The sequence below is a fragment of the Stegastes partitus genome, unplaced genomic scaffold, assembly GCF_000690725.1.
Source record: "Stegastes partitus isolate 25-593 unplaced genomic scaffold, Stegastes_partitus-1.0.2 Scaffold607, whole genome shotgun sequence".
Taxonomy (NCBI): Eukaryota; Metazoa; Chordata; class Actinopteri; family Pomacentridae; genus Stegastes; species Stegastes partitus.
In genome coordinates, this window is record NW_007578338.1 from 57084 (window position 1) to 74844 (window position 17761).

General features: G+C 40.5%; 3 protein-coding genes across 7 annotated transcripts in view; 1 reads left to right on the forward strand and 2 right to left on the reverse strand.

Moving 5' to 3' along the window:
* Window positions 1–1873: 1873 nt before the first annotated feature.
* Window positions 1874–6092, reverse strand: LOC103362832 (uncharacterized). Its single transcript, XM_008289329.1, has 4 exons — window positions 5947–6092; window positions 3190–3374; window positions 2723–2833; window positions 1874–2499 (listed from the first exon to the last, which is right to left on the reverse strand). Exons 1-4 carry the CDS (start codon window positions 6056–6058, stop codon window positions 1945–1947), a joined length of 963 nt encoding a protein of 320 aa, XP_008287551.1. The 5' UTR covers window positions 6059–6092; the 3' UTR covers window positions 1874–1944.
* Window positions 6093–8078: 1986 nt separating this feature from the next.
* uck1 (uridine-cytidine kinase 1) lies at window positions 8079–11432 on the forward strand. The gene is made up of 7 exons (XM_008289336.1): window positions 8079–8266; window positions 8737–8896; window positions 9910–10006; window positions 10085–10227; window positions 10305–10399; window positions 10500–10548; window positions 10635–11432. The coding sequence occupies exons 1-7, from the start codon at window positions 8177–8179 to the stop codon at window positions 10826–10828; spliced, it is 828 nt and encodes a 275-aa protein (XP_008287558.1). The 5' UTR covers window positions 8079–8176; the 3' UTR covers window positions 10829–11432.
* Window positions 11433–11487: 55 nt separating this feature from the next.
* The window catches only part of rapgef1b (Rap guanine nucleotide exchange factor (GEF) 1b), a 46520-nt gene continuing 40246 nt past the window's right edge, over window positions 11488–17761 (reverse strand). For all 5 annotated transcript variants that reach the window (XM_008289334.1, XM_008289332.1, XM_008289333.1 and 2 more), the window contains 9 exons: window positions 16085–16177; window positions 15500–15685; window positions 14019–14103; window positions 13804–13898; window positions 13609–13687; window positions 13426–13527; window positions 13167–13264; window positions 12951–13079; window positions 11488–12717 (listed from right to left, as the gene is read on the reverse strand). In XM_008289334.1, coding sequence (XP_008287556.1) covers window positions 12567–12717; window positions 12951–13079; window positions 13167–13264; window positions 13426–13527; window positions 13609–13687; window positions 13804–13898; window positions 14019–14103; window positions 15500–15685; window positions 16085–16177 — 1018 coding nt within the window. In that variant the 3' untranslated portion in view covers window positions 11488–12566. The remainder of the gene's footprint in view (window positions 12718–12950; window positions 13080–13166; window positions 13265–13425; window positions 13528–13608; window positions 13688–13803; window positions 13899–14018; window positions 14104–15499; window positions 15686–16084; window positions 16178–17761) is intronic.

Below are 17761 nucleotides of genomic sequence, written 5' to 3' on the forward strand. Positions count from 1 at the left end.
AGACAACCAAGCACACTCACATTCACACCTACGGACAATTTAGAATCACCAATTAACCTCAACATGTTTTTGGACTGTGTGGGAGGAAGCTGGAGGACCTGGAGAGAACCCACAGTGCACGGGGAGAACTACCTCAGACATATCTGTTGGATTTCTGGTCTACAATTTCTTGTTATTTGTTGACAGACATAGCAGATACTATAGCAACACAACTGTTATAAAACACTTAATCAGTTCAGCTCTGAACATGATGCCAGTACTGCCTGAGTGCATTGATAATGTTCTTGTAATTTAATCTTCAAGTTGAGACAAGTGAGAAGTGAACATGAGCTTTACTGGACGGTATGAGTTGAGACAGATCCCAAATTCTGGTTTAGACAAACAGCATCTCTGCAACGCTTTAAAAATGTCAAGGAGCACAAGCGGTTCAGAGGCATTTCTTTGAGAAACTGACAGCCATCATCTATTACTGCTGAATGACTCATTTTGTGTTGCTTCAGGAACATTGAGGAAATCCTCGCTGCCAAAGGAGAAACTGTGAAGAGGGTTGAAGGAGATGCTGCTTTGGAGATAGTGGTGGATGAAAACAGCAAGACACAGCAGAGTGAAGACAAAGAAAAGCCAGACAGTGACCCAGAAAAGCAATAATACTGTGTTTATTCTGTATGTGTACCTTGTAAGATATTTAATTTAATAATAAATACAAATGTTTTTAATTGCTTTTGGTTTTTTGTCGTCATGCATTTTGAACAGGGAGTGAATGAGGTTAGTTTTCAACAGCAGGGACTATGGTTAGAAACCCAGCAAACTGACAGCAAAAACAACTTATAAAAGGATTTCACTTGTTTCAAACTATTTATAGACATATTCAAGTGCTGGATTAGATCAGCTGAAGCAACCCTGTGCTCTGCTTTGATTTGTTGTTTTACCTTCAGGCAACTGATGATGATCTAAGCATTCAAAAAGGTTGCTTGGCAGCTAAAATGCCCCACATTTCAGTTCACAAACAAAGCTCAGAGTGACACCATCATCATCTTTGCTTTGTCCAACAACATCACTGAAAGGAAAAGCTGAAAATGTGCACATTTTAAAAACCTGAAACCTATTTATTTATCAAAAATAACAGAATTATTAAAATATTAAAAAGAATTTTCAGTCAATCAAGTTTTTCAGCTCTACTTCTACCCACAGCTTAATCTATAACAAATTATGACACACATCATAAGTTCTTCATATATTTTGTAGGTCAAAATCTTAACTTGAAAAGTAACTAAAGCTAAATGTAGTGGGGTATCAGTATAAAGAATCAAACATTAGAAATACTCAAAGTACAAGTAGTTCAGTTTTGCACTTGAATAAAAATACCAAGTTACCTTCCACCACTGTGCTTTGTAGCTTCCCCAACATGTGACCGTGTTCAAGACAAGCTTTATGGAAAAATGTGTATTCTGAAGGAGTACTTGAGCAAATTCATCATGTAAAAAGTGCATAATGCTCAAAATGCAACAATGACATTTAAAAATGACCTAACCTAGGAGGGCAGGTGGCGAGCAAATAACGATAAATACCAGAGGCACAGCAGAGCAGTTCCATCTAAGGTTTCACTGTTTACGTTCTCGTTGCAGAACAAACACTGAAACTGAAACCTGTACGACAGGCAGTGCCATTGGTGTTTGTAAAGGTTTGTAAAAGGAGTGATCTAAAATAGGCACACACAGGAGTTACACACAAACAAGTAAATCCAGTGAGTGTTGAAGTCGATGGCGGCGCCCCCTTCTGGAGACAGCGAGAGTGGACGTTTAGTTTCTTGCCTATCCCAGACGTGCATTCCGCAAAACGTACTAATGAAATGATCCTGAAGAAACGCTCTCTCATCTTGTCTGTACTACTGTGTATGTACAGCAAAATGACAATAAACTTGATTTGATGTCACAGTGCTTTGAATTACAGGAACTGAACTGTATAAATAGGTCCAGGCACTGTGTGGGCCTCCCACATGCTTTCTGCATGAGCACCCACTCTGCCTGCGTACCTGGATTTAGGGCTTCCGATGCACCTCTGTGACTGAATGACTGATGAAACTCTGACCCTCTGTGCTTCCAGATGAAGCGGCATCTCGTCCTCACTGCTGGTCGGAGGCGTGAGGTCTTTCAACAAGGTGCTTAATTTTTCTGAAAGCTCCTCGAGGGTGTGTCGGTCCTCAGTGACAGAAATTTTCTCCAGGATTAGTTTGGTGAGGTGGACACATTTGTTCCTCAGGTCTGTTTTTCTTGCATGTTTGCGTGGAGGAAAATCACAGTCTGTGGTCTGTGGGTTCTTCCTTTTGAGTCTTCTATTGTGTGACGATTCTTTTATTGCCATTTCTCCCACTGAATGTCCAGAATGCGCACTTGGCTGTGTGACAGCGTAGCATGTTTTCCATACGATTGGATCTCTCTCCAAAGCTGTTCTCAGCATCTTGGAGGCCGTCTTCCTACTCCTCTCCTTATTGTCATCCACCTAGCATGTATGTATAAAGACATAATAACAGTAATCATGTACAAAAGTCTGGGTAGTCTCTTGATCCCACACCCAGTCTTCCCCATCTTCCTTTTCTGTCTGCTCTGGACTGTCCTAGCCTAATTAGGGGCACTTTTTTTTTTTTCAATCTAAAAAACAAGCTAAAACCAAGAATATCTGTCTAGATTATGATGCGGGACCTATCAAAATTGGATAAACTGACCTTGAATTTAGGGAATGTTGCAATCTTGCTGATTGATATGGCTGCTGGACATCCCACCTTTTTTGTGGCTTGCCGAAGAAATCTCTGGCTGCCAAAACTCTGCTCCAACATCTGCAGAATGTGAGGGAAATTGTAAAATAATAGAAGAGTTGTTAGTGGTTTGTAATTAATTCATCTACATTGATTTTCTATATGTTCAGTCTTTGCTACGCTTAGTTAACACCGGTAGACTGTCCACGCACAACACACTGAAGGTTGACATTAGAAAATTATGTGACAGTAAAGGAAGCATAGAACTAATGAATGGATACTACAAGAAGCTGGTGTAGTTTCCATTTTATCAGTACCAGCTATGAAAATACTAAATGCACAAGTATGTTTGAAAACAGAATTACATAGATGTAGATATCCCATAGTGCTTTAAGTTTAAGTTTCGTGCATGTCTTGTGAACGCAGAATCAACTCACCATCTTTTTAGCCTTTTCTTCAGCATACTTCTGCTTCTGGGCCACGGCGAGGTCTTTGCCTCGATGGCAGACGAGTCTTTTAAACCCCATAAACATAAATGGGATCCCGGTGAATTCAATGGCTGGCATCCCAGAACCACCAGCCCACTGCCAGTAGACCCGGTTTGCAGGTAAAGGTTGCCAATCTGCATAATAAAGAACACAACTGACCTTTAGCAAGCAAATGTATCATTTCTGTTACCTGATTTATTTGCATATTTAAGGACCAGTGTGTAGAGTTCAGTAGCATCTACTGGTGAGTTTGCAGATTGCAACCAGTTGAAAGACCCCTTGCCTCAAAGTCCTGTAAGAGAACCTACACTGAGCGCTAAGACTGCAAAATTATACAATTTAAATTAGATTTTCTCTGTCATGTCAGCTGGTATTGGCCAAGTTTTATACGGTCTGGATTCAAAAACAATGTAACAACCAGCAACAACTGATCAGTTATGTGAGTTAAACATTAAATAGCTAAGTCAGACATTATTTAGAAAAGGTGTTTCCATGTCCCACAACGTGCATTAATTCTTTTGAAAAACACCTAAAAACAAACTAAAGCGAGCATAAGAACTGTTTTGGTAAAATTGTTGCCGTTCCTTTTTTTTTCCTTTCTTTTTTTTTTAATATTTGCATTTACTTTTGCTAATGTGACACTTCAAAATGTGAAAAATGTTGAAAATACATTCTGGAAACGTCCATCCACTCATTATCTATACACTGCTTAATCGTAACTAGGACTGGCTGGAGGGGGGCTGAAGTCTATCCCAGCTGACTCAGGGTGAAGGCAGGGGACACCCTGGACAGGTCACCAGTCTATCACAGGGCTACACTTAGAGACACACAACCAAGCACACTCACATTGGGCTGTGGGAGGAAGCCGGAGAACCCGGAGAACCACCTTCTCACAGTCTGGGGACATACATGTAAACTGATCTTGACACAGAAGAACTAGAAGAACGCTGGATGAACCAAAAGTAATATTAGCCTGTCTTCATTCAAAATCTAATAAAGCTGGGTATCAGAAGCTGCACTGTTGTAGCAGCATAAATAACAAACAGACATACATAGTGAACAAAATCATAAATGCAGCATGTATAAAATGTAATTAATGTTACACCACTTTTTAACATAGAGCAATAAGTATTTGTTGATCCAACACGCTGCATTTCTACAACAGAATGGACGTCATGAAACAACCAAGTACACACTACATTGGAAATAATAATGGGCAGATTGAGAGAGAGGTCATAGATCATATAACATAGATCACATATAACAAGTCAGTGATGAGCCACATATTTATGACACATAAGTTACTGAGGTTGTCATTGCTGCTTATGGAATACTATCCAACTGTTCCTGAAGGACTTGGCAAAGTTGGAGGACATTTTGGGGACAGAATCACATTGTGGAACACCCAGAGTATGGTGTGGCAGATTGTCTGTCGTATCACGCTGTCTGAAACTATTTCTTAGACAAGTGGTGGAGTTGTGGACATTCAAGTTCCTGGCTGTGGCCCTAACAGACATACCAACAAACATACCAACAGTCCATCCTTGTCTTTCTCCTGTTATCTGTGGCATTGTGTTATTTGAATAAAGCTGCATTTTAATGTGTCAATTTATAGTTTCTAGTTTTGGAGTGTCTGTGCTCTGGTCACACTGTCGGATCATTTTCCTGACAAGGGTGTGGATTAAAGTTAAAGTTGCCACCAGTTGAACATCTCAAAGATTCTTATGCACAATTGGCTAAGTTTAACCTTTTTCTAAGCATAACAATACAATTAGATTATCCTTTTCTGTAAGTCAGACAATAGGACTATTTGCAGTCTGCATACATATCTCTGTTGAGTGTATATTGCAGAGACACACAACGAGCTCCGTGTACAGACACACAAAGTTAATATACTAAGTAGTCTGCTCTGTTGACAACACTCAGGTGTATACAGCTTGCAAAAACCTAAACAGACCATCAGAAGCCAGGAGTAACCAGTGGCATGTTGTATAGGTTTGTAAAATAAATAAATAAATAAAGCAAATATGATACACAACACAGAAATGCTGCAAAATGGTACATGTGTAACTTACATCAGGTCGTGACTGACCTGCTCCCTAAGTTTTTTGTTGTTTTTTTTAAGTGAAAAAAAAAATCTAAATTCTCTGATTCCATCCTCTTAAAATTGAATATGTTCTTTCCTCTAAAACAGCTAAATGACTATCTTTGGGTTGTGTACACACCAAACGTTTGGCATCATCTTGGGCATTGGGGAAAAAAATCATTTCCTGACATTTTTAAGACCAAACAACTTGCAGATTAGTNATTTCCTGACATTTTTAAGACCAAACAACTTGCAGATTAGTAAAAAAAAAAAAAAAAAAAAAAAAAAAGAATCGACAAATGAATCAGAAATGGAAATACTTGTTGTTTAAACACTGCTGTAGATATAAAGGCTTTATTGTGAAAAAAACAAAAATCACAACAGTTCTTTTTTTTCAGGTGTTTACATATTAATTAATATATCATGACTAACAATAATTATTACAATTATAATATCCTATTTCTGCTCATTTATCCTCCCTAAATCCTACACACCAGACCTTTAATCCACAGCAGCAACGTTACTTTATCCACGGCTTGTCTCTCTACAGCTTTCACTCATTTGTTTAGACTTTGCTGTCTAGCTAGCACTCATTTGTTCAGTTTATTTTTATTTTTTACCTTTGTCGTTGTAGTTGCGGTCCACAGAAAACGTGATAAATTTAGTCTGCGACTCCTCCTCCACTCCTTTAATAAAAGACTCCAGGTCGACGGAGTTATCGAACTGTGTCATGTTTGGTTTGATGTGTTTACAGTCACACACAGCTAGCTAGCTGCGGCTAACAGCGAAGCAACCAATCACAGCAGCGCATCTTCTTCTTCTGCGATTTGTTTATTGTGCAGCTACAATACCAACTTCGAGGCGAATACTGACACCTACCGTACAGGAGTATGTAGAGCAGGGTCTAGTTTACATTTGCCTGTAATTGTGAAATAGAATATATATATACATACACACACACACACACACACACACACACATATATATATCTATATATATATAGATATATATATCAGGTATTTACTGTTGTCCCTCTGAGTTTGGTGTCCCTGAAAAACAGTGACGAGGTAATTTTTATGGTGAAACACTGCACTGCTGTCATTAAAATAGCAAATTCACTGAAGAAGAAGAAGAAAAAAAAAACAAGCAGGGCTGCATTACTGCATGATCCACATCTTTGACAAAACTTGTTATTTTTAGCATCCAGGTTGCTGCTCAAAGGTCATTGTTGTTGTTGTCTGTAGTGATGGGGATTTTGAAGATAATAACATGCAGATTGCGGAGGAGGAGGAGGAGGAGGAGGAGGAGGAGGAGAAAACTACTTGAAATGTGAGGTGGAAATAACAAATTTAAACCTGAAGTTTACATTCACTGAGTCAGAAACCACAGCTCGCTAGAGAACAGGAGGAGACTGTAGGTGTACTCGGCTTTTGATGGCATAAAAGATGCATTTTAATTAGAGAGGTGTAAAAAGCATTATTAAAACATGTTCTGAAGTTTTGGTCTTATTACAGTGTACACATACCTGTGAGTTTATTTTTATTTTTTGCTTATTTTTTGTTTCCAAAAGTAAGAAGAAAAAAAGCCCTGTATCTACCTGGGAACAAGTCGCTAAGCAACAACACAAACACAGTTTATTGTGTTATTACAAGTTGCTTTTGGTAAATAAGTTATGACAGCAGATTTGGTCTGATTGATATTATTTGAGATATGGTACTATGAGAATTAACTTTTTCTCCTTCTCCACAACTGCATCGCTTCTCCTGTGATACCTAAGGGGCTAGTCATCCAAACTATTATTAAATCAAAATCATTTAAACACGTATGTCAAAGGCACACCTTTACACATGATTCCAGTTTTTAAATCATATAAATAGGACTAATTCCAAAACACACAGCCTGACAACAACTGGTCTAGCTTCCCTGCACTCACTATGATCTTAATGTGGAACATGGGCTGAGCATAGAAAGAAACTGGGATGATCATACTTTGCCGAGAGGAAGTCACACATTTTTTTTATTCTGAAATAAAATGAAGATGGTACAAATGTAGGGTTGAAATCAAAAGACAACTAGACTGGGTTAGAGCATCTAATAAGAGCCCTCACTGTCCTCACCCCACTTTTTCTGTTTCAATATAGTCCTTTACCCTCCCTTTATCTAAATTAAACACTCATTGTACGTCTCATATTTAGGGATATTTTCACAGTCCTTTCCACCCATTAATTCCATGTGTGCAGGTATTCAACAAGATTGTATATCTATTCCCAAATCAATATTCTTAATACACATTGTAAACAAACAAACAAACAAACAATTGGTCTTTCCTCATGTACTTTAGTGTGTAAGCTTAAAAGAACTGCAGCAGTGTCACTAAACTTGGTCAGATCCATAGACTGTATTCTGTACTCTTTTATACAGTCTATGGTCAGATCTCAGTTCTTCTTCCCAATGAAGACCAACAAGCGCTGCCATCGTCTCAGCTGTAAACTGAGAATTCATCTGCTATTCTATATTCTAAATAAATTGATAACTGTAGGATGCAAACTCTTCTTCTTACATGATTATGTTGAGCTGAATAATATGTGTAAGTAATTTTAAAGACGATTGTATACACTGGTTTGCACAGGGAGCATCTCATAAACAACTAAAATCACCGGAGTGTCCCTCTGGCCGATCCAAACTAGCGCCAAACAGCATGGCGTCCCTCCAGCTGATCCAGAGGAGCAGTTTACGGAGTTGACAGCGTCAGATCTCGCGAGAACCACACACTTGCTGTTATAGATAGCACAGCTAGCATTCCGCCAAGCTACCTTTACTTCTGCGGTATTTCTTGTTCCACTGGCTGCGATGGAGGCTCTCGGAGCTCTAGACGAGGGGGAGAGGCCACGACATCGTCCTTTCTTGATTGGAGTCAGTGGAGGCACGGCCAGCGGCAAGGTCGGTCATTTTCAAGCCGTGTAACGTTAGTTCGCATCCCGGATAGCTTAGCATAGTCTGTTGCTACATTAGCATTCATCAAACTGTCAACCTAGCTGGCACGCCCACATGTCTACACAATGTTTACATTATTTCACCATCACAATAGTCACTGAATTTATGCTTTGTTCATTTTTACTGCGTGTGTCGCCACCGCTTTGTGGTGTTTTAGCGCCACAGAGCTTCTTACTGCTAACTAGCCGCTGTACCATGCTGGTCAGTTCTGTTTGACAGTCAGCTGATAAACAGTGAACTCAGAAGGTCACTGATGCTACACTTCACTGTACACAGAGACTTTATTCTCCTCTGTTATTATGGACTCTATTACAAGCTATATGTTATCTCATGGTTGCTCTTCTTTAACCTAACAAAGCGTTGTTGTAGGTCATGAATAATAACTACAGTGTAGTGACATAAGTTTTCTGCTACAGTCAACAGTTTGCGCCAAGATCATGGAGCTGCTGGGCCAGAACAAGGTGGACCACCGCCAGAGGAAGGTGGCTATTATAAGCCAGGACAGCTTCTACAGAGTCCTGACTCCAGATCAAAAGGCCAAAGCACTGAAAGGCCAGTACAACTTTGATCATCCAGGTAGGACCCTGCTGCAGACTGCACTATTTACAGTCATTACAGCAGCACACACACCTCCCTGCATTTATGTAAAGTCACTCTAATGGGGGTGGACGCGGTTTGAAACTTAGAACAATATCAACATTTTCCTTCCTGTATTGTTTAATGACGCAGCTATATTAGTTTAATATTGTGGTATAACAAAGTTGATATTAATTATTCAGGCGTTATTTAGTTGTGGTTTGATCATGTTTCAAATACCATACTCCAGGAAGGAGAACAAATAACACACTACACACAACCACAGACTGCTGTTAGCCAATACAGATCAGAGCTGCCACAATTATTCGATTGGTTGTCAGCTATGAAATTCTTGCCAACTCGTTCTACAATTGGTTGATTGGTTTGAGTAGTGTTTTTTAAAGAAAAACATGTCAAAATATTCTGATCCTAGCTTCTTGAACAAAAATGTTCTGACCCCCTCTTTGGCAGTAGACTGAATATGACTTGTTTGTGGACAAAACAAGACTTTTCAGAACGTCACCTTGGGCTTTGAGAAATGCTGATTGATATTTTTAGACCATTTTCTTACATTTTATTAACCAAACAACTATGTGACAAATGAAAAATATAATTGACGGATCAATCAATAATGAAAATAATTGTTAGTTGCACCCCTAGTTGCTTAGTATGTCATTCTTAGTATGCCATGGGTCTGGGATCTATTTTGCACGAAGCTACCAGATGTTTAGAGCTTGTACAAATTTTGAAGTAAACATATTTAGCAGACATTTTGCATTTTTTGTTAGCAGTTGACAAAGAACAAGTTGAATAACATAGAGTATGTAAACAAGTTGTGTGTGTGACATAATAAAGACTTCATACCACATTTACTCACCTGACGCCAACTTACCGACTGCAAACAGTACTTCAATGAAGGCTGCATCAGTTTACTGTGTTTGAAGGTGATACTGGCTCTGTTTTCGAGTAAATTCATCAGTTAAGTTCTACAGTCTCTGTTTAATGTTTTACAGAGGCATTCGACAACGAGTTAATGTACAAAACCTTGAAGGACATTGTGGAGGGCAGGGTGGTTGAGGTGCCAACGTACGACTTTGTCACCCATTCCAGGTAGGAAGGAGACATTGATGAAAAATCCCCTGTTACCCTTTTCCAGTATCTTTGTCTGACATGTCTGTGTGTTGATAGGTTGGAAGACAGGATCACCTTTTACCCAGCAGATGTGGTCCTCTTTGAGGGGATCCTCGTTTTCTACCCTCAGAAAGTGCGCGACATGTTTCACATGAAGCTGTTTGTGGACACAGATTCAGATGTCAGACTGTCTCGCAGAGGTACTGATGTCTCCCTCACACACGTTATTCTGGCTGTCGTCACAGTGTATCAACAGTTTCACCTAATTTCTCTGTAGTTCTGCGAGACATGACCAGAGGGAGAGACCTGGAGCAGATCCTCAGTCAGTATACAACGTTTGTAAAGCCTGCTTTTGAGGAGTTTTGTTTGCCTGTAAGTATGATGGCCAGTCCTAGTTATGTGCTTATTAATAAAGCAGAAATAATCAAGCAAGACCTGACTTTATTTATAAGGTATACTTTGTTTTCTCCAGACTAAGAAGTATGCTGATGTCATCATTCCAAGAGGAGTTGACAACATGGGTAAGAGTGTTTTCTAAGACAGATGTTCTTCCAAGAACTCATGTTCAGGGATGTTTAAAGTGTTCACTTGTTCTCTCTCTATTCAGTGGCCATCAACCTCATTGTTCAGCACATCCAAGATATTCTCAACGGTGACATCTGCAAATGGCAGCGTGGATCCGTTAACGGTCACGGACGCGGTTTCAAACGGGCCATTTCTGAGCAGAGCGACCTGCAGAACGGCGCCGCTAACCCTCCAGGAAAGAGGGTCCTTCTGGAGCCCAGTAGTCGGCCTCACTGAGGCCACGCGGATGCATGAAGACGGGTTATTCAGACTGTGAATATGAGCTTTGAATTGGATTTGCTGCTACTGATTTGTGCAGAGTGGGTCAGAAAGCATCTCACCCTCTGCAGCCTTTTTAAATGTTGTCCACGATCTCAAGCACTCTACGGTTGCAACCTTTTCATCGTTTTTACTGTAAATATTGGTGCATAACCAATATGTTAAGTTTCTATTTCACAACTAACAGTCTTCCATGATACCTTTTGGTTTTTTAATGTTAACTGTGGTCACACGACCCGTTACTGAAATTATCTCGTTGATGGCAGGAAATGTTATTTAAATGCTTCATTTCAGTCATGCTTTTGCACCTTACTTAAACCGACTCATGCTTTGTTGCTTTGAGATTAATATATTTAAATTATATTAATATAAAACTATGTAGTTGTTTTGCTTTCCCTGTTGCTGTTTAAAATAAGTCACGGCCAGATGTATTTCAGTGGTATGTGATACCAAGTGCTTCATTTTCATTATTTAATGCTGAATCTTTGCCTTATTGTATTTTTTTTTATGTTCACTTTCCACTCTGTTTCTGTACAACAATAAATGGAAATTCTTTTCTGAAGTTTTTAAGCGTCGTTTGAATTTTGACAAAGTAAATGAAACTCCTGACCAACACAGCGTGTATAGAAACAGAGCTGTTTGTTTTATTGGAGTCTGAGAGCACAGTGTGATGTGTTGGTTCTGACCATTATCCCAAAAAGGAATCGAATGATTTACTACAGCACATTTTGGAATGACAAACACACAAGTCACTGAGGACTTCAGTCGCACGCAAACACTCTTTCACACACCGACATGACTGGGACATGATTGTGATTGCCTGATGGTTCTCTACACTGGAACACGGCACTCAATGATTCAGTATGACATACATAGATCACAGCATCTTTAGTATTTTATCTTTTTGTGTTTTTGCTTTGCTTTTTTTAGTGCACATATGTATGGCACTTGGGAGAAGCTAAGCTCTTCTCATAAGCATAAACATCCTTTTTAAGAACAAAAGGAGCACTGTATATAATACATATCATAACCATACATGATTCTTACACAAAATGTTTCAAAACAAACTCGTAGGTTCCAGTCTATAATGGCCATCTTCTCTTCAAGTTCAGATCCCCTCACGTCCACAGCAGATTCTCGGGCCCGCAGCCTGCGCGTTGACTTCACAGTTCTCGGCAGGTTGCTCTCGAGGTTCTGCTGTTCGAGGGGAACTCGGGGAGAGGGCTGCAGAAGATGACCAACAAATGGCACATACATAAGGAAGAGGGAAGGAGCGGCTTGGGAGAGTTATGGACCATTCAGCTCAATCTCACGCACACGCAACAGCTCCACTCTAAAACAGAGAGCCCAGGGAGCAGACTTTGGTCGTTTCCGTAGTGTCTCCCTGTCCGCTCTGTGTGATTTCTCGCCCCCTCCTTGGCACCAGGCTTCTTCTCGTTTCACCATAGTCACTGAATCTCTCCCCCGTCTAAACGCCAGAGCCACAAGTCATCCCAATTATAATCTCCCAGAGCAGCGGAGCTCTTTGTAAACCTCGGCGACGCTTCAGTTGTCTGTAGTTTGTTCTGGATTCCACACAATGAGTCTCCCGTTAGCTTCAGCGGATAGCTTCCATTCGTCTTTCTCTCAGTCTGTAGTAAAGTGGAGTTAGTGTCATGAAGCACAGTTGGAGGTCAGTGTCGGAGGCCCACGGGCCCTAGGTCTTCTCCTCGCGGTCCGTCTTACGCCTGGCAATGTTTCTGGGCTTTATCTTCAGCGACAGTTCCCACAGGGCCTCCTCCGCCAGGTGGTCGCTGAAGTCGTTGAAGAAAGACACGATGTCTTCGTTGCGCTTCAGCTCATAATGCCTGAGATCAAAAGAGGTTTGATAAATGCTGTAATTCATTATTGAGAAAACAAACAAACCATGTGGAGATGACAGCAATGTTTTATGGTATTAAAATTTAATCAAAAACAAAGTAGACACACATTATAGTTGCTGCCAGTGGCAAATAAACGATGACATTTATTGCTGTGATTGATGTTTCGAAAGCCTTCTATTAATATATCTCTTTTCGTGAATGCATCCCAGTGGACTTACACTTGCTGGAAGCGGCGCATGCTGTCCAGAATGTTGAACTGCTGCCAGCGTTTGGAGAAATTGACCTTCCCGTCGATGAGGTCGGGGTTCCCCAGGTGGACAAAGGTCAGGTCCTGGAGGATGAGACCCCTGCGGAGAGGAGTAGGAGGAAATAAATGAATGAGTCAAGTTGTGACCGAGCGCCAGGTGACCCACATGAGTCTGAACATCACTCACAAGTACGGGATGCACGGCGGCTCCACTTCAGCCAGAGCAGCTCTGTATGCTCTGAAGGAGGAGGAGCTGTCGATCAGCGTGCAATACTCCTCCAGTCCCTGAGAACCAGAATGAAGGAGAAGTGAGAGAAAATGTATGATACTTATCGATAATCAATGAGAGGAGAGTAGATTTAGAAACGTTGATCGCTGCACCAGCTTTGGATGAGACATCTGTTTAAAAAAAATAAAATCTCATCCCAACCTAACAATCCTCTCACCTCTGAGGTCTGTTTCTGCCACTCCAATCTCCTGATGGGGGCCGAGTCCAGGGCGGACAGTATTGCCAAGTAGGAGTTGAAATTATTCAACTTTCTTAAGTGCTGCAATAAAAAAAATACATCAAAGTCAAATGCTATAAAAAAAATACATGAGTTTATATCTTTTAAAGTGTGGTAACCAACCTTCATTATCTTAATGAACTTGAGAAGCAGCTTCTCTCTGTCTTGGGCTTTCTCCTGCTGAATTATCAAAGAGCGGACCCTGCAGCAGAAACAGAAACAAACAGCAGGGTGTCAGCATTTTAACATCAGTGGAAGAGAAGGAGGCGCTGATTTGAGCGTTACGGCATCGGATCAAGACTGTGGTTTTTGTCTCACCAATAGCTCATGTTGTTAAAGTGCTCTGTGAACTGAGTCAGGTTCGGACTCTTCTCCTCATTCTGCTCCTTGGCCCAAAGCAGAACCTCAGGAATCTAAAGGAAAACCAGAGCAGAACGGTTTAGAAAAAGTTGGAGAAGACTGACGAGATAACGTTCAAAGGACAAAATCCGTTGACAGGTATTGAGAGGATTGACACAAAGAAAACGACGTACCTCAATTTTATAGAAAAGTTCAGCATCGAGAAGAGTTAGCTGATCAGCGATCTCATGACTGCGGAAGTCATGAAGAGTTCCAGGCCTGTTAAAACACACAAGCTATTAGGCGATGTCTTCAGATTCAGCTTTTAGACTGCAGATTTAATCTACTGTTTTCTATTTATGGTCATTTGTAACTTTCTGTGTCCACTAGGTGTACATATTATATATTTAGTAACAGCTATTTTTGCTCATTCTGCTCCTCTATCACTCTCTTTAGCCACATTCCCACTTATCCAAACCCTGCATTCCCATGAAGCCTTCCAGTTGCTGCCATTCTCACTCTGTCCACCAGATGTCCCCGGACTTTGCTCCGTTCCCTCTCATCTGAGCTTCCCTGCCCTCCTTCACACCTGTTCCACTATACTGGGCGTGCTTTTTGTTACGCCACCTTATGCTTCCTCTCGCCCTCTTTCCTCCACCTCCGTAAAGGATTTTCAAATTTAATGTATTTTGAAGAGACGAGGAAACATTATGCTTCAAGAGGTCCTTAGAGCGAGGAAACGCTGGTGTATCCTGAGAAGCTTAGATGAGAGGAAGCAAGGAGACAAGCTAGCGTAATGAAAAGCACCTTGTCTACTGGCTCGTCTCCACCTGTCCACTGCCAGAATACTGATGCTGCCATTTGCCATTTGTTTCCAGCCACCTGTTCTTGTGTTTTTGACCTTCTGCCTGTTACTGATCTGCCTACCAACCATTTCAAACTGTCTGTCCTGAATGTCTCTGATCCTGATCATGTTTGGTTTCATTTACGTGAACTGTTTCTGTGGCTGCATTTAGGTTCTACACTCTATACACAACTTGAACAAGAAGGTCATGACATGTAGCATCATTTACATTTCATTGCCTTTTCGGTGGAAATCTGAAGATTACTAGCTTTATATTATATGACTTGAATGTGCGCCCACTGTATTAGTATTTTTTACTACTCTATATTGCCTGTTATTGCAGGTCAGAAAAAAGAAACAACACAAAGACATAGCTTCAAATTCGCTTGTAATCTGAAACTGTGCATCAAATGGGGACATTCATGTTTGAGCTGTACTCTCTCTCTGGTAGATTACGAAATAAGAACTGATTTACAAGACTGATCAGTTGAGTGTATGTAAGAGGAGAGGAAACAATCTCAGAACCCACCCCGATGAAAGCAAAATAGCTGTTTGATTAAGTGGTTTCCATGGAATCCAACATTAAAACAGAACACCAAGCTTTATTCCCCAAACATTTTTCAGGGCAGCCATTTGCATCATCTGGAAATAATTACATCATTTTAAATTCTATGAGTGCAATCTTGTGGTTTCTGATTGCAAGTCTGCAAGGCAATAAAACCAATCACTGTCTGTTATCCTGAAGGGTACGGAGCCGTAAGAACAGCTTAACAGTTCACTATCCAAGCCCATCTCATACTAGTCTTAGACACCTCCTGACCCCCACAGTACCTTGCAGAGACCCCTCGGGCGGCGAGGGGCTTGAGGGAGTTAGTGTAGCGCAGCAGCTTCTTTTGCTCCACCTTGTCCAGGATGTTCTTGCGGAGCACGCGGGCGAGGCTGAGCTCGCCGTTACACACCAGCGTGAACACCAGGTCCATGAGCTGTTTCAGGATGTCCTCCGTCAACTCAACCAGGCTGGAGGACACAAGAAGAAGAGAAGACGTTATTAAACGGTGAATTTTGGGATGTCACGAACAAAAGAGAGGAAAGAAGAAAGTACTTCAGTGGGTTTCTGATGTAGAGGAGATCTGTAAATGCTAAGTCATAGAAACTATTTAAAATTCTAGAGCTTGATCAGAAAGGGACATATATATTCAATGTAATATAAACTGCTATAAATATATTGTCAGCTGGGGAGCTTGTCAGATCTCATTTTGGATGACTTTAAGGCCTTGTTCCTCTGGCATTTATGTAAGACACTCACAAACAAAACCATCTCAGACACTGAAACGGTGCGAACAAACTGTGTGATCTTTCTTACAAGGAGCTGGTGTGTGTAAGCGATTCACAGCCAGAATATCAAGTCCTACTCACCACAGCTCATCGACCACACGGACCAGCACGAAGAACGTGTTCTTGCTGACTCTCTTCTTGACGGTGTCCGGACTGTGGCAGAACGTGGTATATGTGCTTCGTGGTTAAGAACAATGAAATCTAAATGTGAAATGAGTGGTGCCATGATAGATCTCCCGGCACTTGTATTTTGAAAGTAATTCATTTTCCACAACAGCATATGTTTTTTTTATTTTCTATAGACATTGTAATAATATCGTTTTGCAAATTATTTTCACCACAATAACCCTGTGGTGAAAATCTGACATCGTGACGGCCTTCAGTAACGTCCTTGTGCTCAGACATGATACTTAAACCTCAATCCAAAAACCTGTTGTTAGGTTTGAAACACAAAGTTTTTAAATAATAAAAAACAAACAAAAAATCGCCCAAATCACATCATTTATCAGAACCAGAAACTGCAAAAACAGAAAGTATCATCAGATTTTCAACTTTCTGACGGTTGCTGAACCACTGATTTGCGATATTTCATCAAATGTACTTTATCTTAAATGTCTTGCTATTTTTTTTGCCTCAAATGTCTTGTTTGCTCTAAAAAAACATGTAAAAAACTAAAGATTTTAAGCTCCTTGACACAACCGTGACCTTATTAGTGAGTGAGCTACAACTAACAGTCATGTAATGAAAATTCAGATTTTCAGCTGAACTGGGATGAACTGCAAGATGTGTTTACACCGAGGAAATAGGAGGAAACAAATTAAAAATGTAAATAAATATCTATTGCATTTAGAGTCTTTTCACTTGATTGATTTCAGGTTTTTTCAGCTTTTGAAAAGGTTTGTAAAATTATCACAGAAATTCAACATTTACTTTTCCCTTTTTATGATATACATAGGGGCTGCAAGGTGGCGCACCTTTGCCTCACAGCAGGAAGGTCGGCGGTTCGTGTCCCAGTGAGGACACCCAGGATCTTTCTGCGTGGAGTTTGCATGTTCTCCCCGTGCAGCGTGGGTTCTCTCTCTGTGTTCTTTGGCTTCCTCCAACAAGGTCCAAAAACATGCTGAGGTTAATTGGTGATTCTAAATTGTCCGTAGGTGTGAATGTGAGTGTGCTTGGTTGTCTGTCTCTAAGTGTAGCCCTGTGATAGACTAGTGACCTGTCCAGGGTGTCCCCTGCCTTCACCCTAAGTCAGCTGGGATAGAGACAAAACAGGTGATATTTTGCTCCTTCAAAATATTGTGCATCCTTCCTCTGATGATCTCTTGCAGTACTACAAATGTTCTAATTTGTTATGGCATGCATGTATAATACAACCCTGTGGTTTTTAAAGCACTTTCCTTCTGTCTCAGCCTCATTGCCTTGTATAAACAGTATCCATCATTGCATAGTTATCACTGTCGCTACTGTGTGGCTCATTAATTCACACAGTAAAAACAACAGGGCTGCAACTCACTATCGCAGCATTACCAGTTCTTCTGCTCATGATGATATTCTCATAAGTTTATTAACTGTTTGCTCTTCAAAATGTCAGAAAACGACAAAGCGCTGCCTATCACAATTTCCTACAGCTCAGGGTAGCATGTTTACATTTCTTGTTAAGTCAAAACTAAACTCAGATTACAATCGAATCATTGAATCATTTGTGTGAAAGAAGAGTTTAAAGAAAGATTGTTGACATTTAACTCGTTGGCATAGTTA

Bases quoted from the DNA above. Each gene is read 5' to 3' on its own strand.
- uck1 (XM_008289336.1), top strand. From the start codon at position 8,177: ATGGAGGCTCTCGGAGCTCTAGACGAGGGGGAGAGGCCACGACATCGT. The intron at 8,267-8,736 runs GTCGGTCATTTT...TTTCTGCTACAG, and splicing joins GAGGCACGGCCAGCGGCAAG to TCAACAGTTTGCGCCAAGAT. The intron at 10,549-10,634 runs GTAAGAGTGTTT...CTCTCTATTCAG, and splicing joins AAGAGGAGTTGACAACATGG to TGGCCATCAACCTCATTGTT.
- LOC103362832 (XM_008289329.1), bottom strand. From the start codon at position 6,058: ATGACACAGTTCGATAACTCCGTCGACCTGGAGTCTTTTATTAAAGGA. The intron at 2,834-3,189 runs GTGAGTTGATTC...CACATTCTGCAG, and splicing joins AAGAAAAGGCTAAAAAGATG to ATGTTGGAGCAGAGTTTTGG. The intron at 2,500-2,722 runs GTCAGTTTATCC...CATACATGCTAG, and splicing joins CAACATTCCCTAAATTCAAG to GTGGATGACAATAAGGAGAG.